This window comes from Lissotriton helveticus, chromosome 7 (assembly GCF_964261635.1).
Source record: "Lissotriton helveticus chromosome 7, aLisHel1.1, whole genome shotgun sequence".
Taxonomy (NCBI): Eukaryota; Metazoa; Chordata; class Amphibia; order Caudata; family Salamandridae; genus Lissotriton; species Lissotriton helveticus.
The window spans coordinates 673,208,375-673,235,625 of record NC_136068.1 but is presented as its reverse complement, the minus strand read 5'-3'; the positions used below and the strand labels follow the sequence as shown (position 1 = coordinate 673,235,625).

The following is a 27,251-nucleotide window of genomic DNA, read 5'->3' as shown; positions in this document are numbered from 1 at the left end:
AAAATATTAACAGGGCAAAAGTAAATACACTGCTTAAATGTGAGCGAGTGCAGTGTATGTTTGGAAGTGTTTAAGTGAGGTAGATGCAAGCAAGTGCATTAGGGGAAGAGTGAAAAGAAGGAAAGAGAGGTGGTTGAAGATGTGCAGATGGACCAGATGTGCAGAGAAAAAGGACATATATATCTAACATAAAACTGAAGGCCAAAACTCCTTCCACAGGCCTCAATACTATTGAAATTTCAGAATTGAAACATTTTGAAGGTTAATTATTTATAACAAATCCTTGTTGTTACTCATTTATGTTAAACAGCTTTGACAAAGCCAATCATACTGACAGGCTTTAGGTGTTAGTCAGTTGTTGTGTTATATATCTTTATGCAATTATAGCTCAGAGAGAAACCAAAATACCAGTCAGGTAGCATACTATAGAAATCACATAAATTTGGTTTATGTGTTCCCTTTTAGAGAGTCAACACATTTTTTCATCCCACTTAAAGACCTGTCTTCACATATTTGTATATGACTGATAGCGATCAGCAGCTGTGGGTCCTTCCTATAGCCTGGTTAGAGCATTTTCTTCCAAAGTGTATGCCCCATGCAGTTCAATACACTGGGCAAGCACACACTTTAAAAGGGTGAAGTTGTAGCGTTGTACAATTTGCACATTACAGTGACTGATGAAAATATTAATACAGTAAGATACAGGGCAGTTTTTTATGTGTTTAATATTTCAAAACTATACATTAACAATGCTTTATAAGCCTTGCTTTATCAGTAAATTAATTTGATTTAAAATGCACCATTTGCCAATCTTTGTTTCAATTTTTTTTCTCTGGAGGAGGATGCAGCCTGGACACCACATTTGTCCATTAACCGCTTCACTGCGGCGGCTATTCCGCCGCAGTGCTGACGAATTTTCCTGGCCGCGCGGCGGCCGCATGCTCGTGACGGAGCCGCTCCGTCACGAGCGTCGGTTGAGCTGTGCTCGTGACGGAGCGGTTCCGTCACGGCCCGCCCCGCTCAATAGAACGCTCAGCGCAGGCGCGGAATTCGTGCCGCGCATGAGCGTTCTATCGAGCTGGGCGGGCCATGACGGAACCGCTCCGTCACCAGCACAGCTCAACCGACGCTGGTGACGGAGCGGTTCCGTCACCAGCACCGAAGGGGTTAAGCTTGCCCTTGCTGCTCGCTACATAAACACCTCACCAATTTCAAATGTCGCAAGCCGCCACTGATTCTCCCTATCCTTCTGCTCTGCAGCCGCCTAGCTCTTCGTCTCCATCCTTTGTCAAATGTATATTAAATAGTATATATAAAATATATTTTATAATGACATACGATGTACGGTCAGCATATTGTCCAGTTATCACCAATCAGCATTAACACCGCCCTATTTAACCCCTCTATAGCCTGACAGTGTTCTAATAAACCATCATCTATCATAGGCTTTCTGATGGAAATGCCTCACTCATAAATACATACAAAAGTGGACTATGCTGTGTGTCATGGCAATCAGCATTCTAGTATCATGCCCCATGGAATATCTGTGGTTTCCAGACATAATAAACACATCTGCATGCCATAGCATGTATTGGCATCTTGGCATGAAGTGTCAATGAGTACCTTTATACATAGGACACAAAAGAACATAATCTTGTGTCATGAAACCAGAAATGACTATGAATTTGTAACATTGTACATTCCTATATGTGTTCGGAAATGCCATATATGTGTCTCTGGCTTTCCGAACGTAGAGTAGGTTTGTGCGTGTTATGACGTATGATGCCTTTGGTTATGATGACATGTTAGTTGGCAGTGTCTTGCATGACACTTGAGATAAGTGTGGGTACCATGGCATTTTGGATAGCTGTGTCTGTTATAACCCATGCATTACCTATGTGTTGTGATATGCAGGACAATTTACTGTGTCGCCTCTATCTATCATAAAATGTCTGATGCCTTGTGTTTTCTGAAGTGAAGGATACATGAATGCCATGTTTGGACTAACATATGAGCTACCTCTTTGCGTTAAGAAAAGCAACATACCTCTTTATTTCTTGAAATGAATGATACTTTTGTTCATGTCATGATATGTAGAAATAATGTGTGTTATCGAAAGCTAGTTACCTTTATGTGTCATGACATGTGGGACACTGGCGAGCGCCATGGCATGTCAGATGTTTGTATCATCCATATTTATGACTCATGGTTTCAGAAAAAGCATGAATGTTCATGAAAAAGTTCAGGCCATTTTATTTCAGTGTCCACCTCCATCACTAAGTAAATACGTCTTTAAATTATCCTGCTAGTTGACTATTCTTGTTCCCTGATGGGGCAAGGTGTGAACAGAGGCTGAGGGACAAACTCTTTACACAGAACAAATATTTACATATTTTACAAGATACAGCAGCTTTTAGACTGAGGAGCATCTGCCGCAATGCATGTGTTTCCTCCATTTTCTTGTCCGGTACCTGTAGAAAAAAAGATGCAATACATTTATTTATTTTAAAGAACAAGTCGAAGGAAAATTAGCACTGTGGATTAAAAACATACAAACTGTGTTACTGTGCTATTCTGTGGAAGCAACAACCCTGCACACACAGGACCTGCTGCCAGTACAATCCACCTTCTATGGAGGACAGAGTTGTCTCCCTCTTCAACCTCCACACTCACCATGGCCTATCTCTTATACTCCCTTTCTGGAGTGATAAACAAGACCTCTAAACAAAGGGGTACGTATGGAGGGATGAATCAGTGCCTATATGACAACAGGGTACCAAGTTTCCGTTCTTAGGGGCATATTATCAATATACGGCGATAAATATCGCAAAGCTCGCTTAGCGCTTTTTTATTTATCGCCGTCTATCGCTGGAATTTATCGCCCGGTTAGCGCGTTATCAACAACGCGTATCACCAAGGCGATAAAAATTCCAGCGATAGCGTCTTTATCGAGGGGATATTGCTGGAAATGCAGGGAAATGACTAAAGATGCACTTAGCCTTATGATCCACCTGCCATAGGATAACTAGGGTAAGTCAGCATTTTATCAGACATTAGCTTTTGGCGAAAACCACGGTTTTCGCCAAAAACTAAGGTCTGCTAAAATGCTGTGGGCCGCCTTGTAAATATTGCGATGTGCCCTTAGCGATATTTTACATGTCGTTATGTGTGAGATACGCCCTGTGAAGGCCACTTTGCATCTCATTAGAGATGCAAAGCGAGGTGTCGGGAAAACGGCTGCTAACATGCGCTAATGCATGTTAGCACCACCTTGTAAATAGGGCGAAAAGATGAACTCCACTTTTTTGCCTTTTAAAGCCAAAAAAGCGGAGATAAGGCCCTTGATAATATGCCCCGAGGTTCTTTGGGTACAGTTTGTGTTTGCAAAATCGGTTCAATTTGAGCTAACTTTTCTGTTTTTTTCAGCAAGGCTCTAAAGATGGGCTGGAGAACTGGTTTAAACAAGCACTGGTAAAATCAAAAGGTCTAGTATATGTGACCTATTGGCTTAGTCAATGGTTTTTAACCACGCTACCCAGCATCCTTGATGCTGTTTGACAGGGTTTAACGTTGAAAAAAATGTAAACAGTCTTTAACGTTAGCGCCATATCATTTTGTAGGCGAACACACCATGCATGAGCGCAACTTCAAAATAACGTGTGTTTTCCTCTCTTTTTAGTTACTGATGCAAGTTCAATTGGTAGCTGAATAGAAAATTAAGTGCTATTTTAATTATTTAAGCGAGAGGATGGGTATAGTGTGTAAACCACACAGAGGAGGGAAGAGAACAGGCAAAGCAACACAGAAGTAGCCGAAAGCCAAAGGAATAGGGATGCCGGAGAGTCTGGAAAGGAACACACCGGGCTTGTGTGGAGGGAGTGACACCAGTGGGACACGAAGGAAAGGGGGTGAAGCACATGGGCAAACTCATTAGGGATGGAGTGGGGAGAAGCACTCATGAGTCAGAGGGCAACAGGGAGTGAAAGGGAAGAGAAGTGCACAAGGGAGATAGCCGAAAACATGCACTCTCACACTGGGCTTAGGTAAAAACAAAAACACTTGTGCTCGAAAAGCAAGCAGCGGAGGCAGAGATGCCTGGTAGGTAAAGAAGCAATACTTCATGGAAGGGACACCCCACAAGACTTACTACCTGGGGCAAGAATAAGATGTGGGCAAATAAGAGTGACACAGAAAGCCAACCAATGGTAAGCAATGGGAGGGCCCCAAGTCCCTTTCTGTTCTTGGTAAGCCACAATATGCTTCTCAAAAGAAAGTGCATGCTCTGTCTAGTAGGCTCGACCTAAAAAGGTTTAGCATATCCTATCAAGGCTTGAAATAGGGCTTACTTCTTTGGGTCAGACTGATGCAAACCGTTGACGGTGCCACAGCATGCGGAAAGATGCCGCTGCACTGGTTGGAAATTAAAAGGAAAAAATCTGGATTTCTGTACAGATGTTTTGTGCTTTGGAAAACACTGCAAAAACAATAAGGGCATGTCTGAGCTTACCTCTGGAAATTGGTTGCAAAGGTTTTTTAGCAATATGAACACATGTTGTAATGACTTGATGCCTGTGTACAGCTTTATAAACCTCGAGTTTTCAAATAGAGATATAGAAAGGGGAAGCATGGAGCAACGTCAAAGGGCATAAAGGGAGGCTGTTAAAGGCACAAGACTTTCCTATGCATGTATGAGAGGATATGAATGGTGGGAACGGGCATCAGCATGCAGCCAGAGTGCTCATGTTTTGTGTGCAAGGTCACATCACAGCTTTGGCACTGCAGAGAACTGAAATAGACCTCATTGCTCAGAAATAAAATACACCTCATTGCAGGGGCAACTGATGGGGCTGTCAAGCATTCCAGCAGTACAAAGCATACTGTTTCATGCACCCCAGTGGATATATGTGTAACTAACTTTGCCTTGGCCCTCATGTGAGGTTGAAAAATTGGTGCCGGTTGTAGACATGGCAGGTGAATTCATCACATGAGGGTTTCATTATTTATTAATATCAGGGCAGAAAGACAAACTGTTACATAGTACATTCTAGATAAGACAATGTCAATGTCGACAAAGCAGAATGCAAACTTGTAATCAAGATTTTATGTTTGAGATCATGGGTCAATCAACCCATCAGAAATCTTCGACAGCTTAAGTGGGATGGGTACGTCAGATAGAAAAGCATGTGTTTTTACAGGAGCAACAAGTCCTGGGGGGTGGGCATAACTCAGACACGTGCAAGCAAGTTGTGGTAAATGAATGATGCACAGTCCACTGTGTAAGTTAAGATCCTTTATTGTAAGTTCCTTCCAAGTCAGGTAGACAGGTCAAGATCAGAAGTAAACCCCACCTGGAGCCAGCTGTTAGCAGCTCAGCCTGAGATGACCAACTGCCACAGTAAGTTAGAGAGAGGCACAGTGAGCCAGAGGGACACCCAGGCATTCTATGATGTCACAGATATCATAGTACAGTCTATCCAGAGAAGAACAGTGGAGAGGACATTTACTACACATCCTCTTCCCTCATGGAATAAGAACAGAATAAGGAAACGATCAGCAAAATGTACTATTTCCAAGACAAGCCTATTGGATTTCTCAAAGGGTGACCCCATCAATATCCAAGGCAATTCTATTGTTTTTTTAAAAACTTTAGTTTATCAGTTTTTGGTGTTAGGCAGTATAGCAAACACAAATAGGGGAATATGTAATTGGCTCTGTAGTCAATCATTAGAAACATAACAGAAAAAAGGTATCCGAATACTCCAAATAAAGGAGCAGCAAGAAACAATAATATGTTGGCGCACTGAACAGCGAATCTAGGCAAACTTGCAACAGGTGCAATTATCAACAATGAAGTGTAAGACCCAGATATGACAATGGACAGTCTTAAAAATTGGTATCATGGTCATCTTTCGAAGCAAGGTATAGTGTACAGGGTTCTCAGCTGTCTCGTGGATGGGCTTGAGGGTGTTATTGCTCTGAGTAATTCTCAATCCATTCCCCAGATAATGTAGCGTCTTTCCGAAAATAAGCGGCATTAGGAGGTGAGCCCTTCATCCACCACAGGCCAGCTGTTTTTTGTTGCCAATAGAAGCTGCACTCCCACCAGCTGCCTGACGGCTTCGGAATATGCTTAGATTAGCCCAGCAGTATTGTCAGTGGTGCACAGTCGATTGTAGTTTCTACTATCTCTGTTACGGCAACGCACTCTACGCAGGAATCCCAGCCAAACACCTACGACGACTACAACGCATCCAAAACGCCTCCGCCCGGCTGATCGTCAACGCCCCCCGCCGCAGCCACATCACCCCCCACCTGAGATCCCTACACTGGCTCCCCGTCGACAAGAGGATCACCTTCAAGCTCCTCACCCACGCACACAAAGCACTCCACAACGCCAGACCAGCCTACATGAACAGCAGACTCAACTTCTACACCCCGACCCGCCAGCTCTGCTCCGCCAGCCTCGCCCTCGCCGATGCCCCCCGCATCAAACGAACAACCTCCGGCGACAGATCCTTCTCCTACCTTGCCGCCAAGACCTGGAACACCCTCCCTACCCACCTACGTCAGACCCAAGACCTACTCACCTTCAGAAGACTCCTCAAGACCTGGCTCTTCGAGCAGTAGCTGCTCCCCCTCCCCTCAGCGCCTTGAGACCCTCACGGGTAAGTAGCGCGCTCTACAAGTACTCTGATTGATTGATTGATTGACTACTGAAAGGCTATCTGTCTTATAGACCAACATGGGAGTTGCTTTGTAACATCTTACAAGTCTAAATTTCCATTGGAGCAAGATGGAGGAATGGAGCTTAGGCTCTCGGAACTCAGAATTTAATAACACATATTTTGGTAAAGAGAGTTTTTAAATTGTGTGTTTGAAAATGCCACTTTTAGAAAGTATGCATTTTCTTATTTAAGCATTCTGTGTAGCTCTGCCGTTCTGTGTATTGACTGTCTGGTTTTAGAGTGACAGAGACTGGGGATGTGCATTCATTATAGACAGTCACAAGGGGGTTGAGGTGTGTCCTGCCTTTCCTGGGTCACTCATAGCTGAGATGAATAGACCTTGGCTGCATTTAGAGTTGTTGGTGGAGTTTCACTCGCACCTGAATAGGCTGTGTCTCCTTTGCACAATGCTGTCTCCACCTCTTGTAGTAAAGCTGGGCCAGAGAGAGCAGAACTGGTTTGGACTGGGCTCAGAGACCCTTGCCACAAAGAGAACAAAGAAAAATGAAGTATTGGACCTTAAACCCCGGAGAAGTAGATCACTTCCTGACTCAAGAGAAACCTTTGCCAAGGAGAAGACCAGGAGAGCTGTGAGGAGGAGTAATGCCCCTTTGCTGTGTGCTTTGCCGGGTTGGCCGCAGTTGCTGCTTCTGCCAAGAATAGGACAAAGACTAGACATTTGCTGGGAACCCGCTTGAAGAAGAGTCTCCAAGGGCTTGTGTGTGCTGGCCTCCTGTTCTGAAGTCTCAGGGACAGAAATACTTCACCACCAGCTCCCCTGAACCCTACTACTGGGAGTTCTGACCTGCCAGAAGGTGCCTTTTCCAGTTCTGGGCCTCTGGACATTATTCCTGCTGTTGGGAGCTGGAAGAAACTTAAAGAAAGCAAGAGAAACAAGTCTGACGCTGCCAGCGATGCCGCCAGTGACACCGTGTCCTGCACCAAAGCCAGGGGCACCACTCGTGAAGTGCACAACGCACCACCCCACCTGAAGCACAGCTTCGATGCCCTTTGATGCCCTTGCTGACATCTGCAGTTATCGGCCTTTCCGACGCAAGTGCTTGCACCAACGCCATCACAGCCAGTGCCTGCATCCGGTTATCGAGGTGCTTATAACCAATGAGGTTGACTTAACAAACTCTTTGACTTTGCATTGCTTCACAGGAACTGGCGGCAACGCCGTTGACTTCCCCTGTCCTGGACTCAACGCATTGCCTCCTCATGCACACAATGCCTCGCCTCTACCGTGGCAACAAGTGAACCGGCCTCGACCTCAGCACTGACCCCTCACCTCCACGATGCCATGCATCGTCCATAGACTTCGTTTTAGAAGGTACTGTTGTTTGGGGGTCTGTGTGACTCAGTGCCCCACGCAGCGCACCTGGAGGTCGGCGCCGTACTTTGGATTCATGCCTGTCATGATGTTGTAGTAGCCCCAGGAGGAGCTATTTGTTTCTACAAGTGCTATTTTTAAAATAACACTTCTAAAAGTGATATCTTGATATATGTCTGGTGGATTTTTGTCATTTTGGTCTTGTTTGGTTTACACAAAGATACTTTATTTTTCTAAACTGATGTGGTGTCCATTTGTGGTGTTTTCACTGTGTTACTTTATGTTTTGAGTACAAATATTGTATACATTGCCTTTGGGATAAGACTGTCTGCTCGTACCAAGCTACCGAGGGGGTGAGCATGGGTGTGTAAAGTGTGTAACTCCCTTACCCTGACTAGAAGCACAGGTCCCTACTTGGAAAAAGGTGCATACCTCTGCCAACTAGAGACTCCCAATTCTAACAGCTGCATAGTTATTAAAACATGGAGCTCCGAGCCCGAATGGAAGATCTTAAAAAAGAGCCAATGTGCAGAATAGCTTTGTTGTCTGACAGTTGCAATAACACTATAGAAACTGGCCAACATTATCTAATGTCATGGTGTTTCTTTTTAAAAAAAGGGATTTAAAAATGTCTTGTATACCTTACTTAAACCTTACCAAAAAAATGCAAAGCGCAACATTGATTGCCATGACCTCTCATCACATGGGCATGGACTATCATCAAGATTCTGCGTAACGCCAATGGGAAGCACATAAGGTATTTTACCTTGTCGATTCTAAAACAAAATAGTAGAGAGCATGCCCAGTGACCCCGTTATCTAATGTGGTCAAGCTGAGGTACGTGGAAATAATGTTTGTTTTTCTCTTCTTCTTCCGGGAATCTTCTAGGGTTCTCATAACTATAGAGTGCTTGCTGTACATACCTTTCATTGAAATTAGTGCAGGGTGCTGCTTCCATGAAGGCACTATGTAAGACAATTTTACAGTATTTGGATTTAACGTACGCCAACCAGGGGATATTAAGACCTCTGTCCCATGAGAGACAATCCAGTATAATATCTCCCCCCAGGGCACCCCCCTCATTTCTCCAGATTGCAAGCCACAACATCGCCAGCTGGGTTGTAATGTGATCTATTAAATAGGGCAGCCCCAGCTCTTTCGGCCAAATGAAGTGTGAGGTTGATATGGGGACTGAGAGGGATTTCATGCAGAACCGGTTCTCTTTCAGCTGAATAGTCTCACATTGTGAAATACCCCCCGTACATTGTGATAGAAGTACATTGCAACTTGTATATCTGTAACAAAGGGACGAGAGAACCCCCCCCACACTAGCCGCATGAGGCTGCATAAAGAACCAATTAACCTTGACAGCTTTATTCTGCGCTGCACAATGTTAGGTCTTCATGACCCTGAAGCAGGGAAGCTGGGGCCATATTATCAAGAAAGGGCGATACACTATCGCCGCTTTTATCGGCAGGAAACTGCCGCTAAAGTGGCGATAATGGGCTTGATAATATGCCCTTGTGAATTCCCATAGAAGCCCAGGTTAACAACAGAACCTGGGCTTCTATGGGAATTCACAGGGCATATTATCAAGCCCATTATCGCCGCTTTAGCGGCAGTTTCCTGCTGATAAAAGCGGCGATAATGTATCGCCCTTTCTTGATAATATGGCCCCTAATCTCTAAATACGAAAAAGTGCTTGTACTTCTCAGGCAATTGAAGCCAACAGCTAAAATGGGAAGCTCTTTGTGCTTTGGGGCACATGCCATAATGTGTGACTTCGTAAAATGTACACATAAATCCAATGCAACCATAAAATCCTCAAAGGTAAGCACCAGCAGATGCAGAGCCTTAGGCGTGTGTGTCATGAGCACTATGTCATCCGCGTAAAGAAGTGTGGGCAACAACTTTTCTTTCATTTTCAGTACGTCGGAGGGATTACTAGATAAAAAAGGATGAAGCTCATTAATTTCTAAATAGATAAAAGGGGAGCCAGCACACACCCCTGTCTCATACCTTGGCTGATATTTATGTCGCCAGAAACCTCTCCCTGCATGCAAATTCTAACCCCAGCTTTCATTAATTTGTGCAAGTATGCAAGAAAGTGCATAAGTGCTGCATCCAGGCCTCGTGAAATAAGCATTTGCCATAATTTGGAGTAATTAACGCAATCAAATGCTGAGGTCAGATCCATCATTGCCAGGTAAATGGGAGTTTGTTAAGCTACAGTATATTTGCCCAGAACCAACTTAAGATGTATTCATTGCTCAACAGTCCCAACTTTGTTCCTAAACCCAAAATGGTGGGGTATACAACTGACTCCATTCCTTGATTCTGTTGTAAATTACCCTCCCGAGAATTTTGGCCATAGAATCAATTAATAAAATGGGCCTTTAACGTCCAGGGAGGGACTGAACCCCTTTTTTAAATAAGGGTACAATATAGCCAATTGATAAACATAAATGGAGCATTTTATGTCTATAGTTAATAAATATTAGTTTTATTTGGGAGCAGCCATATGTCCAAACATCCAGGCCTATATCTTGCGCTATATCTATTTTCCATTTCTCCAAGGCTCTATGCTCTATTCTTGTACAGGTCTCCATGTACAGTGTGTACAACTTGGAGAGCCAGCCCCTTTGGTCAGGTTCTTTTAATTGGTGGGGTAAGTGGGATAACTCATGTGGTTATTTGGGGAAGGCAGGCCAAGCAGTTGATGCTGAATGCCACAGGCACAAATAGTCGAAGACTTCAAGCAGTGTAGTGTCTCTCTGTCTATTGGCTTTGTCAAGGAGCTACCACATCATTATATGATGACAAACCAACTGGTTTTCTCAAAGAGTGACCTCATCAATTTAAAAGGCTTTATCAAGGGACCATCATATCATAATACAAAACAAGCCTACAAGCTTTGACAAGGGATCAACACACATACATATAAAGTAAAACCTGTTGGCTCTGTCAACATAATATATCACATTTCTTTTACGCCTGTTTTCTTGACATTCTTCTGGGAATATGCTGTCCATGCTATTTAGTCTGCACATATTGTACAAAGTTGCTCTAAATATATAACAACAGTGTACTATTTTTCTTTAGTTTTTTCATATAAACTGTGCCCTGATCCCTAGGGGGCCCGAGAGAAGGATTCTGGCAAAGAGGACTGTTCTGGAATGACTGTAGTGCCTGACATGCTGCCCTTCATAAACTAAGTTTTCACTCATGATGCAAACCACCTAAGTACATACACCAGGTATGAAGTCATATTCAAATCCTAGAGATTGTAAATATATTTATGTGCTCACACAGTAAGGGTAGGCATAGCCAGATAGATAATTTGCCATGGTTTGGGTTTTTGTCATATGCACCCTGTTAGTAATGCTAATTACTTTGTTTAGTTGCATCTGCTTAATGATCGCAGCACATTTGCTTCATAATATACCACAATAGTTTCAATAAATGAATACTGTAAGCTTTCCTTGTGTCTTTCTTGTATTTACCACGGGCATGCATAAGTGAGTGAGAATTGAAAGGGGACGATCGGTTTCCATGGTTCCCTTGGGGACTTGAGGGCAATGTTTGCAGTTGCCAAAATCACCCGCTACTCTGGGAAGGTTAGGAGTTCAGGTGAGGCATTGTGAGCTAGCCAGAATTTAGGCCGACAGGTACTGACACTCTAGAGAGACTCAGTCCCTACATTCTGACGTCCTGTCATGCTAACACACCGTTTTGCTTTGCCAGCAGAATCCATGCAAAAACCTCCCCAGCCCAGAAGACATAACCCTGCCAACTGTCCAACACTCCCAACAATGCTTACTCACTCTCTTGGCTCCAAGGCCGTCTTCAGAATTTTCTAAATGTCCTGTGCTGGCGCATATATCACAGACACGCCACTTGTAGGCCTGGTCATAAAATGTGCAGGGTTATTCCCACTCCGCGTAGCGTGCGGAGTTAAGGAAAAAGTCCGCAGAGTGGAGTTTTTTCCTCGCTCGAGTGCAAGTGAGGAAAATCTTACTCCAGAGATTCCTCAATGCGTGCAGTCGTGGATGGATGCTACAGCTCGCGTTGGGAAACCTTCTGTTCGTGTTGATCAAGCTGCTGTTCGAGTAGAACATCTACTAGAACGGCAAAAAGAAGCAGCGTCCTCTTGCGCTGCACGAGCTGCAGTTTGTGATGATTTTACAGAGTGGGACAAACACCTGGCGCTAAAAATCAGCATGAATGGCGCAACCAACAGCACTCTTCTGCTGAGGAACTCTGCGAAGAGTAGCAGAGTTTTTTGGTCGCTATGTGGAACTCTGCAAACTATGCCCAGGCCTAGCCACTTACTGCCTACCTAAGCTCTCTTTCTATAATTATTGAAGTGGTCACCAGCACTTTACCTTAGCTTCCCTGACTCTTAACATACATTTATACCTTTTCTTTCCTTTACTTTTTACCAAAATAACAGTTAGAGGCATTTTCCCTTAAGACTTTACAGCATTTTCTACTTTCTCTCTCCCTCTCTCCCTCTTTCCTGTGATCTCCTTCTCCCTCTATTTATGCTTTCATACTGAAGTGGTTTTGGACTGCAATTTATGCAGTTGCTTTCAAGAAGTGGAAATTATTTTGGTTAACACGTGCATTCCTTGTGATATTTTAAATTCGAAATAAACTACAGCTATCGGGGGTGATGGTTATGTTGCTGCCAATATAAAAAATCGAATACAGTCGCTGTGTTTCTTTTATTTCTGGATAGGCTAACTGAGTTCTTTAATTCCAGGTTTCATCTTCCAGTAGAGTACCTGTGGATGAGTGTTTCTGGTTGGTCTGGTGTGGATGATAGGATAAAGGTGTTCCTATCACTCATTCACCACAACAGGAGTAGCCTCAGAAAATGTGAGTAAATCCCAGTTTTCAGAGCATTCAAGGGGAACATGACAATTGTATGAATATTTTGCATGCGCTTAAAGCGTCACTAACATGTGAAAGGAAGGCACACACCTGTGAAGAGATAACAGAGTGAATTATAAAAACAAATAATGGGAATTTAATATTTCAATTAACTTAACAGAAATGGAGGATTTTAAGAAAGGGAAAATGATAAACGAAAGCATTTTTTTTTTAGCTTAAATGAATTGGGAGCATCCTGCCTACATCAGGAGCGTTGACATGTATGAAGGAGTTTGGGAGAAAGCAGCCAATCAAACAAACAGGAGGAATCTTAAGGAGACCTCCTGAAAGACCTGACTAAGGAGCAGCCTCAAGGCCATACCTTTGAGACCCAAACAAGAGAGCTCTTTTTTTCTCACCGATATTCAGATGGCCCTCTGGTTTCTCCCCAATGCCTTCAATCGGAAATGTGCATGCTTTGGCACACATAATTACATTTACAACAACGATTCAAGCTTGGCTACTGGGCAATAGAGATGAATGGATTGCCACCAGTCCTGGCTTGTCTACTACCAGGCACCTTCTAAAAAACATAAAATGCGAATTGATGGCCACTTAAATATCACACAGGACAAATGGAAACAACTGGGGCTGTCAAGGATCAGTGTTGCCTTTCAAAGTATCAGGGGCAGCTCCTCCATAAGGGCAAATGAGCACCGCCCCCCTGCTAAAAGAGGATAAATAGAATGAGAATAGAAGCAATTTGATGCCTGTCATAGCTCCTCTATGAGCGATTACTATTCTCTACCAATCTCTCTACTTAACTACGACAGTTGTCACAGTTATCATAAATGTTAACTCATTTATTGCCTGATTGTTAAAGGGTTCTTAAATATTTATTTTGACATTTGCGCAAAACTAAATCCTATTCCACATGTAACAGAAATAAAAAAAATGGATAGCACTTATTCAATATAGCGAAGCAGATATCAAAGTTTCAAATTTGTTGGGCATTATAATCCCTTTAGCATCCATTCTGCGGTGCCCGTGGCATCCACTGTGTTATATGTGGCACTTAACGAGGACTATCCGACTTTAGTAACCCAGGTAATAAACAGTGACAACGTCTTCGTGAGACACTACGAAGATATGCATGTTACAGTCCTCACCCCACGGTTTCTAACCTTGCTTAGGTATCATCACCCCATCTTTCTGCGGCTTGGCCTCCTCCAGCGCTTTCATCTTGGCTTCGTACTCATCGGCCAGGGCCTTCCATTCCTTTCTGTTGTTGAGGATACCGTCATACATGGGCTGGATCTCCTCGTGGAACCTGGAGAACTCCTGCGGGGAGAAAGTGGCAGGCATAAGAAGCAATCCACTCCTTCAGCAGCACAGGAGCCTGGCACGCAAGACGTTTGCTTGTGGCTGGAATCGCTTTTTTTTTTTAGAGATTTAGTCATGGGGATGATGACCTGGCGAAATGTTGCCTTGCACACCCATATGACATTGCCAGTCGTTACTTGATTGAAAGCAAAATGATTTAAATGATTTATCATGAAAAATCAACATGCCAGTTAGTTCTTAAGCAATATACATAGCAGAGCCAGGGAAAAGGTAGTCACACATCTGTCATGTGACACTTTCACAGCCTTATCTGCCATTCGGAGACACTGGCTTGTCAGAAATCCTTCTAATTTTATAATAATAATCAGTCTGCATTTAGGCAACATTTAGGTAACAATTTAATAAACATCAATAGATATAGTGTTCTGAGCTTGCATTTTTGGTGACCATGCAATGTGCTATTACGTTAATGGTGGTGATACTATCAACATCTAACAGTACAGGAAGGATCATTTACCTTGTACACAAACGTACACACAAAGTCAATGAAACCGCACTGAAGCTTGGGAAGCTCGTCCGCTTTGTTCCTGTCCATCATGGGCTACAGCGAGGAAAGAAAAGAGGTACATAAGAGACATCATCAGACTTAGCCACTGAGGTGTAAAACTCAACAGATCTCCATGAGGCACACAACTGAGAAAGGATTTCGCACAGTGTGCGTGCATTCAGTGGCGGGGGTTGATCAGTGGTGTTTGCACAGCCCTGGATTTTCTATAGGATATGGAGGAGCTGTTTTGTTGTGCTTTGCTCCTCTGCAAATCTACTTGTGCAGAAGCTGTTTATCTGGGTCTTCGATGCTTCTCCTAGCCACATGTATGTTCCTTTCAAAGGTGGCCATCACAGATTTGTTTTTTTGCTTTGGGTTGGACTAATTCTGTTTGCTGTTTGCATTTTTGTCTTTCTGCATACTAGTGGATTCTTTTTGAAGCACACAGGCAAGAAATTGGACTAGGCAGTGGGGATTGTTGTATTTAGGGAGCAAGATGTATTTTTCACCGATGCAATACTGAAAATGACTTATCATAAGCCTTGTTTTGGCATTTGTGATTTGATCATGAGAAGATTTGTTTTTTGTTGGAGATATCTGAAGTGGCCTGAGAGGTTTATGGGGCAGTGCTCAGTTGAATACTTCAAAAATGCCTATTATGGGCTGAGTACCAAGTCAATGGTGTGATCAATAATTTGGGCACCATGAGTCTCCAACTTACTGAGGTGCAGGGTGGTGAGGTGCTAATCGGGCAGATTTGGAAGGTGTCTGATGAGTAGTCAGCCCAATACCTATACCGGCGTTTGTGGTGAGATTTTAGAAGGGGGATAGGTCAGGTACGCTCTTTAGGCTTATTTGTGAATTGTGTCTGTTCTTAGGAGCTTCTATACTGTATGATTATGGTGATGGGAGTAGTGGGATAAGGGCAGAATATCAAAACTACAGGCTCAACAGATGTTGTCAGGTATGCACAGTAGGATTTCTCCCTGTGATAAATCTAGATGTAACTGATTTCTGTATGAGTGAAACTGTCACGGATAGGTCAACGCAAATGGGCCAGCTCAAGCCACTTACGACTGTCACTCATTCTATCTGGGTTGGTTTCTTCTGCCTGTAGTTAGGTATTGATTGGAAACAGAGCGAGCTTTACTGTGTCTTGACACCTTTAGACTATTGCAGGGATGTCAACAAGAGATGCTGGGTTATCTCTCTTCAAATCTGGGGTAATGAAACTCTATGTTATTATATCATTAAAAAAATTCTGGAGTTTTGTGTTTAATATGAAGATGAACATGCACATGTTTAATTATTGGTTAGACCTTTTTTCATTCTAATCAACATTTGTATGTATTGTAGGTCTCGTCTAGGCAGCACTTCCGCTGTCTCTTCGAGACATGCTATATTCAGGATTTGAATAACATTATCATGTTGCCGGCAAGCATTAGAAAAGACATAAGAGCATATCTTCCATTTGATGTGTTAATAGGTTGCTTCGCACCTCGTGAACTGGCGCAACTCTCTTTTATTGTGATTTGAGAGAACGAACGAATTACAAGTAAGTTATGACTTTGTTGGAACTCGGCTGCAATTGTGTACATAAGGTACAGCATCACACATTAACGCTGGCACACGATCGATCTTTTATTAAATGATGTCTCACGTAGGAGCCGCTTCGAAGGCCTAGGTAACGAAGGCGTCCCTCATTGCGTCCAGCGCTTACCCTTGAATCAAACACAAGTGAGTTATGTTCACCCACTTCATGGCGTGATAATTTTTTTTCGCAATGCCTGCTAATACTAAAAAACTAGAGCACATCTTAAATTGTACACTCTACAATTTGTCCCAAACAGCGCAACTATTTTTTACTGAGATATCAGAAATCGTTGACGTGCTCGTCCTGCTACTGACACAAGGCAAACTTTAACAAGGCATTTTGCGATGCAGGGCGCGCTACGACATTTGTTTTATTTATTAAATTGTTTACTTACCTTCAATTATCCATACTCCGGTTTTTAGCACGCCCCACCCTGCCCCTTCCTTGCCCCGCCTCTCCGCCCCACCGAAACTCCCTCCACGGGCCGTGGCTGCCCTTGTTGTTGGACTACGACAAGGAGAGCGTGAAAGAAGAGGAAATTGTGGGAGAGGAGCGTGTTGCAGGGAGGGGGGATGTAAGTAACAACATGTCTAGTCTTTTACAGAGTGGGCCAGCCCGGCAGCACAAGGTGGACAGTGTGGCAGCCCCCACCTTCACGACTGGTTAGGCGGCGGGATCCGGTCAGGATGCCGACCTTGACGCAAGGTAAGGCACTGGTGCACACACAGGAGGAAGGGGTCTGGCGGGTGAGGAGGAGGTTAGAAGGGGGGACGTCAAGTGCGGAACCGCACGTCATGGTGTCGGTGGGCATGGATGCTCGGGGGGAGGAGAGAGAGGTGTGCTCGAGAAAGGGGGCATATGTGAAGAACATGGGCATGGGAACGGAGTTGCCGCGACAAGGGGCGGTAAGAGCGAAGGGACTGCGGCAACCGGCTCCTCAGAGGTGCAAGCGGTGGGGTCCTCGGGGGTGACCGTGGTGGGAGGAAAGGACGGCATGGGGGTGTCCAAGGAGGAGGGAAAGGAGAGTCACGACATTCCAGCAAAAAAGTTGCCATACATGGGGATTACTAAACCGTTGGGGGCTCACCTTACATTGGCCCCCAAAGAGAAAATACGGAAGGGCGAATACGTGAACATGCTGAAGCTGTTACATAGAGAGCTTACGGTGAAAGAAGGGTACAAAGAAGAGAAGTAAGAGCTGGCCAAGAGGCTGAGGCTGCCCATGACCATTGAGAATTGGTTTGCGGCTTTTCTGAATTTTGCCAGTGTGTACTGTGACAAGTGCCCGGATAGGTCTGTGGCATTGTTTAAATACAGGGACGTGATTCGGCGGGCACAGGTAACGTATGGAGGATACACGTGGTCACATTATGACGAGAAGTTGGGAGATAGACCCTGGCCTATACCAGCAAACCATGGGTGGGCCAAGTTCGGGAAGACAATATATGCGGCAAACGGTCTCCCTCTCACTCTTTGCCTCTTTCCGAACCGCCCCACCCGCGGGGAGAGTGGTCTGCGGCAAACACCACTGGAGGCATTATGGGAGTGTGCTGGGACTTTAACAAGTGCAAAAACAACAGTTGATGGACAGAATGCAGAACAATGTCATACATTCACCCCAGTACAGAAATCTGGGCCGAAATCCATTGTTTTTTTGCTCACCACACCACCCCAGTTAAGACATGGCCATATGCACATCCGCCTTGACCCTGTGCCTCATGGGAACAGTCCAGCCCAAACTGCCAAACCATGTCTTCCCTGGACCGGAATCAAGCATCCTAGGACCGGTTTCTGGCTATCAGCCGTCTTCAGCCAGGCTAGCTTGACTCCAGTGGCGTGGAGAGCACGGGACTCACATCTGAGGAAACCCGTCCCACTCGGGGTGACAAATGCAAAAACAACAGTTGATGGACAGCATGCAGAACAATGTCATATATGCACCCCAGTTCAGAGATCTGGGCCTAAATCTATTGTTTTTTTGTTCACCACACCACCCCAGTTCAGACATGGCCATATGCAAATCAGCCTTGACACTGTGCCTCATGGGAACAGTCCAGCCCGAACTGCCAAGCCATGTCTTCCCTGGACCGGCATCAAGCATCCTAGGACCGGTTTCTGGCTATCAGTCGTCTTCAGCAAGGATAGCTTGTCTCTAGTGGCGTGGAGAGCACGGGACTCACGTCTGAGCACACCCGTCCCACTCGGGGTGACAAATGCAAAAACAACAGTTGATGGACAGAATGCAGAACAATGTCATACATTCACCCCAGTACAGAGATCTGGGCCTAAATCCATCGTTTTTTTGTTCACCACACCACCCCAGTTCAGACATGGCCATATGCAAATCAGCCTTGACCCTGTGCCTCATGGGAACAGTCCAGCCCGAACTGCCAAGCCATGTCTTCCCTGGCCTGGAATCAAGCATCCTAGGACCGGTTTCTGGCTATCAGCCGTCTTCAGCAAGGATAGCTTTACTGCAGTGGCGTGGAGAGCACGGGACTCACGTCTGAGCATACCCGTCCCACTCGGGGTGACAAATGCAAAAACAAAAGTTGATGGACAGAATGCAGAACAATGTCATACGTTCACCCCAGTACAGAGATCTGGGCCTAAATCCATAATTTTTTTGCTCACCACACCACTCCAGTTCAGACATGGCCATATGCAAGTCAGCCTTGACCCTGTGCCTCATGGGAACAGTTCAGCCCGAACTGCCAAGCAAGGTCTTCCCTGGACTGGAATCAAGCATCCTAGGACCGGTTTCTGGCTATCAGCCTTCTTCAGCCAGGATAGCTTGACTCCAGAGGCGTGGAGAGCACGGGACTCACGTCTGAGCATACCCGTCCCACTCGGGGTGACAAATGCAAAAACAAAAGTTGATGGACAGAATGCAGAACAATGTCATACGTTCACCCCAGTACAGAGATCTGGGCCTAAATCCATAATTTTTTTGCTCACCACACCACTCCAGTTCAGACATGGCCATATGCAAGTCAGCCTTGACCCTGTGCCTCATGGGAACAGTTCAGCCCGAACTGCCAAGCAAGGTCTTCCCTGGACTGGAATCAAGCATCCTAGGACCGGTTTCTGGCTATCAGCCGTCTTCAGCAAGGATAGCTTGACTGCAGTGGCGTGGAGAGCACGGGACTCACGTCTGAGCATACCCGTCCCACTCGGGGTGACAAATGCAAAAACAACAGTTGATGGACAGAATGCAGAACAATGTCATACGTTCACCCCAGTACAGAGATCTGGGCCTAAATCCATAATTTGTTTGCTCACCACACCACTCCAGTTCAGACATGGCCATATGCAAGTCAGCCTTGACCCTGTGCCTCATGGCAACAGTTCAGCCCGAACTGCCAAGCAAGGTCTTCCCTGGACTGGAATCAAGCATCCTAGGACCGGTTTCTGGCTATCAGCCTTCTTCAGCCAGGATAGCTTGACTCCAGAGGCGTGGAGAGCACGGGACTCACGTCTGAGCATGCCCGTCCCCTCCGGGTGACAAATGCAAAAACAACAGTTGATGGACAGAATGCAGAACAATGTCATACATTCACCCCAGTACAGAAATCTGGGCCGAAATCCATTGTTTTTTTGCTCACCACACCACCCCAGTTCAGACATGGCCATATGCACATCCGCCTTGACCCTGTGCCTCATGGGAACAGTCCAGCCCAAACTGCCAAGCCATGTCTTCCCTGGACCGGAATCAAGCATCCTAGGACCGCTTTCTGGCTAACAGCCGTCTTCAGCCAGGATAGCTTGACTCCAGTGGCATGGAGAGCACGGGACTCACCTCTGAGCATACCCGTCCCACTCGGGGTGACAAATGCAAAAACAACAGTTGATGGGCAGAATGCAGAACAATGTCATACATTCACCCCAGTACAGAGATCTGGGCCTAAATCCATCCTTTTTCGGATGTGAGTCCCGTGCTCTCCATGCCACTGGAATCAAGCTATCCTGGCTGATGATGGCTGATAGCCAGAAACCGGTCCTGGGATGCTTGATTCCGGTCCAAGGAAGACATGGCTTGGCAGTTCAGGCTGGACTGTTCCCATGAGGCACAGGGTCAAGACTGATTTGCATATGGCCATGTCTGAACTGGGGTGGTGTGGTGAGCAAAATAACGATGGATTAAACCCAGATCTGTGACTGGGGGTGAATGTTTTGCCATTGTGCAACATTCCGTCCATCAATTGTTGTTTTTGCATTTGTCACCCCGAGTGAGACGGGTATGCTCAGACGTGAGTCCTGTGCTCTCCATGCTACTGGAATCAATCTATCCTGGCTGATGATGGCTGATAGCCAGAAACCGGTCCAAGGATGTTTGATTCCTGCCCAGGGAAGACATGGCTTGGCTGTTCGGGCTGGACTGTTGCCATGAGGCACAGAGTCTAGACTCATTTACATATGGCCATGTCTGAACTGGGCTGGTAAGCAAAATAACGATGGATTAAACCAGATCTGTGACTGGGGGTGAATGTTTTGCCATTGTGCAACATTCCGTCCATCACTTGCTGTTTTGCATGGGACTTTAACCAGGGCACGTGTGCAAGGCAATACTGCAAGTTTCGTCACGAATGCTCGAAGTGTGTAGGAAGGCATCCCGTCGTGCAATGCCGGGGGACGGAGTCAGTGGGCAGGGTCAGCAGTCCACGCAGGCAGGGCAGCAACCAACAGGGAAAGGGGCAGGAAGGGGAGGACAGGGGACTTTGGGTAAAAGCTCATACTCCCATCAAACAGGGCAGTCAGGAGAAATTTCTGGAGTCCTATCCATGAACCGAGGATGTAGTACTGTTGCAACAGGGTTTTCAGGAGTGTTTCTGGCTGGGCTATGAGGGTCCGAGGACCGCTAGGTGGGCTGAGAATTTGAATTATGACAAGACACACGGTCCAGTGGTGCGGGACAAATTGTTTAAAGAAGTCCGGGAAGGACGTATGGCGGGTCCTTTTAAAGAAGTCCGGGAAGGACGTATGGCGGGTCCTTTCAAGAGTAGCCCCATCAGGGACTTGATCATCTCACCAATTGGAGTGGTTCCATAGAAGGAACCGGGGCAATACAGGTTGATTCAATACTTGTTGTGGCCAGAGGGGCCATTGGTTAATGATTTCATAGCGGCCGAGCTGTCCTCAGTATCCTACTCCTTGGAAGACGTTGCACAGCAGTTAGTCGCGACAAGGAAAGGGCGCCCTCATGGCAAAATGCGACATAAAGTCAGCATTTTGATTACTCCCAGTACACCCGGAGGATTATCAGTTGTTAGGTATCCAGTTTGAAGGGTCCATCTTTGTGGACAAAGCACTGCCCACTGTTCCATATCTTGTGCCTTGTTTGAGCGCTTCAGTACATTCCTGCGGTGGGATTTTCATGGCACACTGGTAAAGAGACAGTGACACACTACCTGGATGACTTTTTCCTGGTGGGACTGCCCAGTTCTGCAGACTGACAGCAGTAGCTGACTAGTTTTAAAGAGCTCATGGGCTACCTGGATGTGCCCCTGGCACCAGAGAAGACGCAGGGTCCCAGTACAATGCTGTCATTTTTGGCATTGAACTGGATTCAGTGGCAATGGAAGCCTGTTTGCCGAGGGACAAGAAAGTGCATATGCTGCTATTGATTGCCAAAAAGAAGGTGATGGTCTGGGAGGTGCAGGTCCTGCTAGGACACCTAAATTATGCGTTCCGGGTGGTGAGAGCAGGGCGCACTTTTGCAGAAGGTTGGAGTTGTCTTTGGCCGGTTTGACACTACCGCACCATCATACGGGCCTGTCGGCAGGCACTAAAGAGGACCTGCGCATGTGGCGGAACTTTTTGGAGCAGTTTAACGGCATTCCCATGGCAAACCCAGAAGAATGGAAATGGGATGTTACCATACCCTCTGACGCGGCTGGGGCAGGAGGTTTTGGACTCTACTGACAAGGGATGTGGTGTGCTGAAGAATATCCAGCAAATTGGAAGAATGGGGGGAAGAGTATTGCTTTTCTGGAGCTCTTTCCACTGGTGGTGGCCATGACAGTATGGGCTCGGAACTTGGCGCACAGGAAGGTGGTCTTTAAGGTGGAAAACATGTCAGTAGTTCAGGTTGTGAACAGACAGTCGGCCAGGGTCGCTCAAGTACTCAAGTTGTTGATGGTGTTTGTGCTGCCAAGTTTGGAGCATGACATTGTGTTTCAAGCCAGACATGTGACAGGAGTGGATAATGACATTGCGGACGCTTTATCTCATTTACAGTGGCAGAGGTTCCATGGGCTAGCCACGGAGGTGGACGAAGGCAGGACGCCGGTTCCAGCGGGATGCGGTCTGTAGGAGACAAAGGGTTGCTCAGTTGGTAAGAGGGTCAGGGGCCTCATCCACTTGGAAGGCATACGAACAGGCTTGGCGGGAATTCCTTGATAATGGCGCACCGTACCGTGGGCAGCACTGGGTAAGGGAGGAACAGGTGGTGCAATTCATTTTGTCCATGTTTGACAAAGATTTGTCCAGAGTGGCGATAGCGTGCAAGTTGTTGGCCATAGTTTTCATGGGGAAATTGTGATGGGGTTATGCGCCTTTGGTGGGGAATTGGGCACTCGTTTATTGGGAGGCTGGGCCTGTGAGAAGGGTAGCAGACCTCAGCAGAGAAGGCTCCTATCAGTCGGGATGCTGGCCGACTTGATACGCTTATGCCGCGGATGTGCCGCAATGCAGAAGAGGCGGTGTTGTTTTCCACGTTAATGTTGTGGATGTACTTCGGGGCCTTTCGGGTGTCGGAGCTGCTGTGTGCGAGGGGAGCAGTTGACTTGCAGGTTGATGCGGTGGCAGAACGGCTCAGGCGTTCTAAGACGGATCAGCGGGGAGTGGGGAAGTGGGTGACCATGGGACCGGTGGTGGACAAGACAGTGTACCAGGTGGCCTGGGGGGATCCTGGCCAGGGGGTTGGTACGGGACAAGGGGGAGGTTTTCCAGAGGACGGAGAGTGGCAGGGTGTCGGCGTCTCAGCTGATTTGGATCTTGAGGCGAGCCCTCCAATATTTGGGGGAAAAGCCTGGATACTTTGGGACTTATTCATTCCGCATAGGAGCGGCCACAGACACAGCTAAGAGAGGGTGGGGGAGGGAAGACCTTATGCGCTTGGGGAGTTAGAAATCAGATTGCTTTAAAACATACATCCGGCTGCTGGGCACTGCGGAGGGGGATGCATGATGTTAATTTCCTTCCTCACATATGTGTCTTTTCAGGTGCGGTGGCGGGGCCTGCTGCGGCGGAATTGTCCATCTTCATCATAGGACACTTTTTTGTCAAATGGGCAGAACGCTACAAGTGTGTGAAAGGGAACTGTTTGAATTTGGGTTTGGACTTATTTCAGTGTCATTGGCAGGGTAAAGGGGGCATGAGATGACACAAGTTGTTTCCAGCATTAAACATGTCGATGAGGGGTGGGATTTGTCCAGACGTTTTGATAATTCACTTGGGGAGAATGACCTAGTGCATTGTAAAGGTTTGGCCCTGTTAAACCAAATGTAGAGGGATCTCTTGGAGATAAAACAGCAGTGGTCAGGTTGTTATGTGATCTGGTCGGAGTTTTTCCCAGGAGGCATTGAAGGGGGGGGGGGGGGGCGGAGCGGCCAGCCACGATAGATAAGTCAAGGAGAAAGATGATCCGGGACATGTGTATTTTTTGTGACAGGGTCGATATTGGGAGAGTAGAACATCCAGAACTGCGATATGCGGAAGTCTATTTTTTTACGGAGTGCACTTGTCCCATTATGGTATGGAGTTGTATATAATTCAGATTAAGGAGGTTTTGGACAGGGCATTGGACATACGTAGATATCTGAAACGACAGGGTTCCTACTTGGGGAGGGTCAAAAAAATCTGGAGGGCCAGAATTTTCTGAGTGGCGCTTTTCCTGGGCAATAGTCGGTAGATCTGTTTACAGTACAGTTATTGGTTGGAAAAGTTTACTCCGGGAGCACTCAGGAAGGGGAAGTAGCATAGGAAGGTTACATAGATAGCTAGGTTAGGAAAGGTTAAGAAGTTGCAAGTTTTGGGGGTTTATAAATGGTTGCAATGGGAAAACTTTAGGGGCGAGGGTGAGGGGTAAGGTAAGAGGAAAATATTTAGCGCGGTTTAGTTTTGTACGGCTCAGGCCTATGAGTCCTGATTAGACCCCACATTCAGAGAAGGGTCGAAACGCTGTCGACAAGCTTATAGAACAGACCATCACACAGCTAGTGTCATTGTATATCTAGGCTGTTAAAATGTATATTGATGGTTTGTTACTTGGAATTTATGGAAACCTCTTGTAAAATGTTCATTGTATATAGTCACTTTTTTTTGTTCCAATTCACTTGGGGACGCAATGCACAAAGTATTCCGCTTTTTTAATTTAAGAAAGTGTTTATACGATTTATTGAGTTTTTTATAAACATTATAGAGTAAAACTGTGTAGAAAGTTTATTTTGTTCTCAGATATTACTAGATCCTTCATAAACCTATGGCGATTTTGCATATACATTGCTTGAATTATTCTGACTTATTAGCCACTGGAACCGTTGTTTCCCTGTCTTCAATAAAGTGGCCTTTTCCAAACTAACAAGCTGGTCTGTGGTCTGTGCTGCCCCCCCCCCTTTTTGGCCCAGACAGGCTGTGGGCAGCTGGTGTGGGTTCAGTGTATATTCAAAAGGAGCTGGAGCACGAGGCAGGATGCTTGTGTATCACTGGCGTAACAAAACTTGAGGGTGCCCTCCTGCAAGGCACGTGGAGGGGCCCCCTCCGGACTCGATCAGGAGATCTCCTGCCAGAGTACAGTGATGAGGGGCCCCCGGAGTTTGGGGGCCCCAGTACCATGGGGGCTGTGAGGGCCTGAGTTACACCTCTGTGGTGAATATATACAGCTGGCGGGTAGAGGTATTATTTGGCTGCCCTTACATGCCTTGTTCACGCCGTCGTGTAAATAAATGTTGATGGAACCTTTTCTTGTTTGAAGTCTTTGTTCTTTATGTGCCATGTGACTGTTCCTACAACCCCCCAAAAGGATGCCCAATTGGAGGGGGAGAATGGGGATGGAGTCGGGGAGGGTGGGTAGGACGGACACCAAATTTACTTTCACCCAGGGTGCTGTATGAGGAAAGGCTGGCCCTGACTGCAAGGCAAGTGTATGATGGGTAGCTGCTGGATCTCAATGTGAGATGTGGCTCATCGTCAAGAGCTGCCGACTTTGGATCTAGATAACCAGATTTGAGTCCTGCGGCAGCTCAACATCCTCTGACTCAGGGCAAATTACTTAATCTCCCTCTGCCTAGAAAAAATAATAATCTTGCTTTCTGTAATGTAATCTTGTGCTCACGTAAAGAACTCCTATGCTATTTGGGTGAGTTTGTGCTATATGCACCATATAAAAACTGGAAAAAAGGAAGACGGGGTAATGCTATGCACGATACACAACAGTGCGACATACTTTGCGTCAGATTAATATTATCTCTTTAATGCCGAGTTACATCAGTTGTTTTTATCCGAATAAATGCTGCATTCAACATACAAACATCAAAGCCATTGGCGCAGAGAGTGATTGCTCTTTTAAGTAGCAGACTTTTGCGAAAAATGATCTTTTTAGGGCAAGGTGGCTAGGGCAGAGAGTGTCATAAATAGATCTGATATCCAGTGGTCAGGGCTGTATTGAGATAAAAAATAAGCCCGGACACCCTAAAAGGTGGCCCAGATTTGTGAATTGTTCCTTTTCACAAAACACTTCTTTTAGGGCCAGATGTACAAACCTATTTTGCATGTGCAAACAGGTTTGCGACCCGTTTGCGCATGCAAAATCTGATAGGGCCATGTAGATTCCCTATTTAGCGAATCACCATTTTTTTTGACTCGCTATCTAGGAATTGCAAGCCGCTATTAGGAAGCGATCTTCCTTCCTATTAGCGAGTTTGAGGCCTATGTAAGAATGTTTTGCAACCGCAGTTGCGGTCGCAAAAACACTCGCATTTTACCGCCCTCTTCAAGAGAGTGGTAAAGCACTGGCAAATGGGAAGGGGTCCCCAGGAGACCCCTTCCCCTTTGCGAATGCAAGGGGAAATATTTTTTAGGGGCAGGCAGTGGTCCCAGGGACCACAACCTGCCCTTAAAAAATGAAAAGAAAATGGTTCATTTTTCTTTTTTAAAATGCATCCCATTTTCCTTTAAGGAAAACGGGCTGCATTTTTTAAAAAGATGCTTTATTTAAAAGCAGTCCCAGACATGCAGGTCTGCTGAGCCCAGTAGGCCACCATACCTGGGCAGGCCAGCCAGTCCTGATGGGGTCGCAAATTGTATGAGGCATGCAATTTGCGACCACATTTGGGAATCGCAAACAGGGTCTCAGACACTGTTGTACATCCCAAGTTGCGACTCTCAAATTGTGAGTCGCTATTGACGCAATTTGCGACTCACAAATTGCTTGGTCATACATCTGGCCCTAAGGTTTTTTAAGTATTATGAAAAGAGGGGGGGCTTTCTATAAGATGCATGTTTCATTAACTTCTTTGAGATAAAAAAATTGCAAATGTTGCGAGGACCCTGTGCACGGATCAGCTCATAATGGTGAACTGCACCTGAATAGAAGTGAGGTCAGTTCTGCCTAGCCCCCTGCCCCAGCTCAATCTGCATAGATTGCAGGGCAGGCGCAGCCAGAGCCTGGAAATGACACCTTCGCCCTTGTTGGTAAAAGGGAGGTAATAGAAGCCCATATTCCACCCAGTCTCATATAAATCCTGCCATAAATTAAAATTATGTCACTCTGCTTCAAAGTTTGAGGCATCCCTAAAACAAAAACAGCTTTTTATTGACTGTACACAGCAGTTC

The 27,251-nt window shown here is 45.8% G+C and overlaps 1 protein-coding gene across 1 annotated transcript in view; it reads right to left on the bottom strand.

Annotated features, from left to right (window-relative positions):
- Positions 1–2,324: 2,324 nt before the first annotated feature.
- PDE6A (phosphodiesterase 6A) overlaps positions 2,325–27,251 on the bottom strand; it is a 272,026-nt gene continuing 247,099 nt past the window's right edge. The window contains exons 20-22 of the mRNA XM_078650645.1: positions 14,795–14,878; positions 14,118–14,274; positions 2,325–2,471 (exon numbers count right to left, since the gene is read on the bottom strand). Coding sequence (XP_078506771.1) covers positions 2,395–2,471; positions 14,118–14,274; positions 14,795–14,878 — 318 coding nt within the window. The 3' untranslated portion in view covers positions 2,325–2,394. The remainder of the gene's footprint in view (positions 2,472–14,117; positions 14,275–14,794; positions 14,879–27,251) is intronic.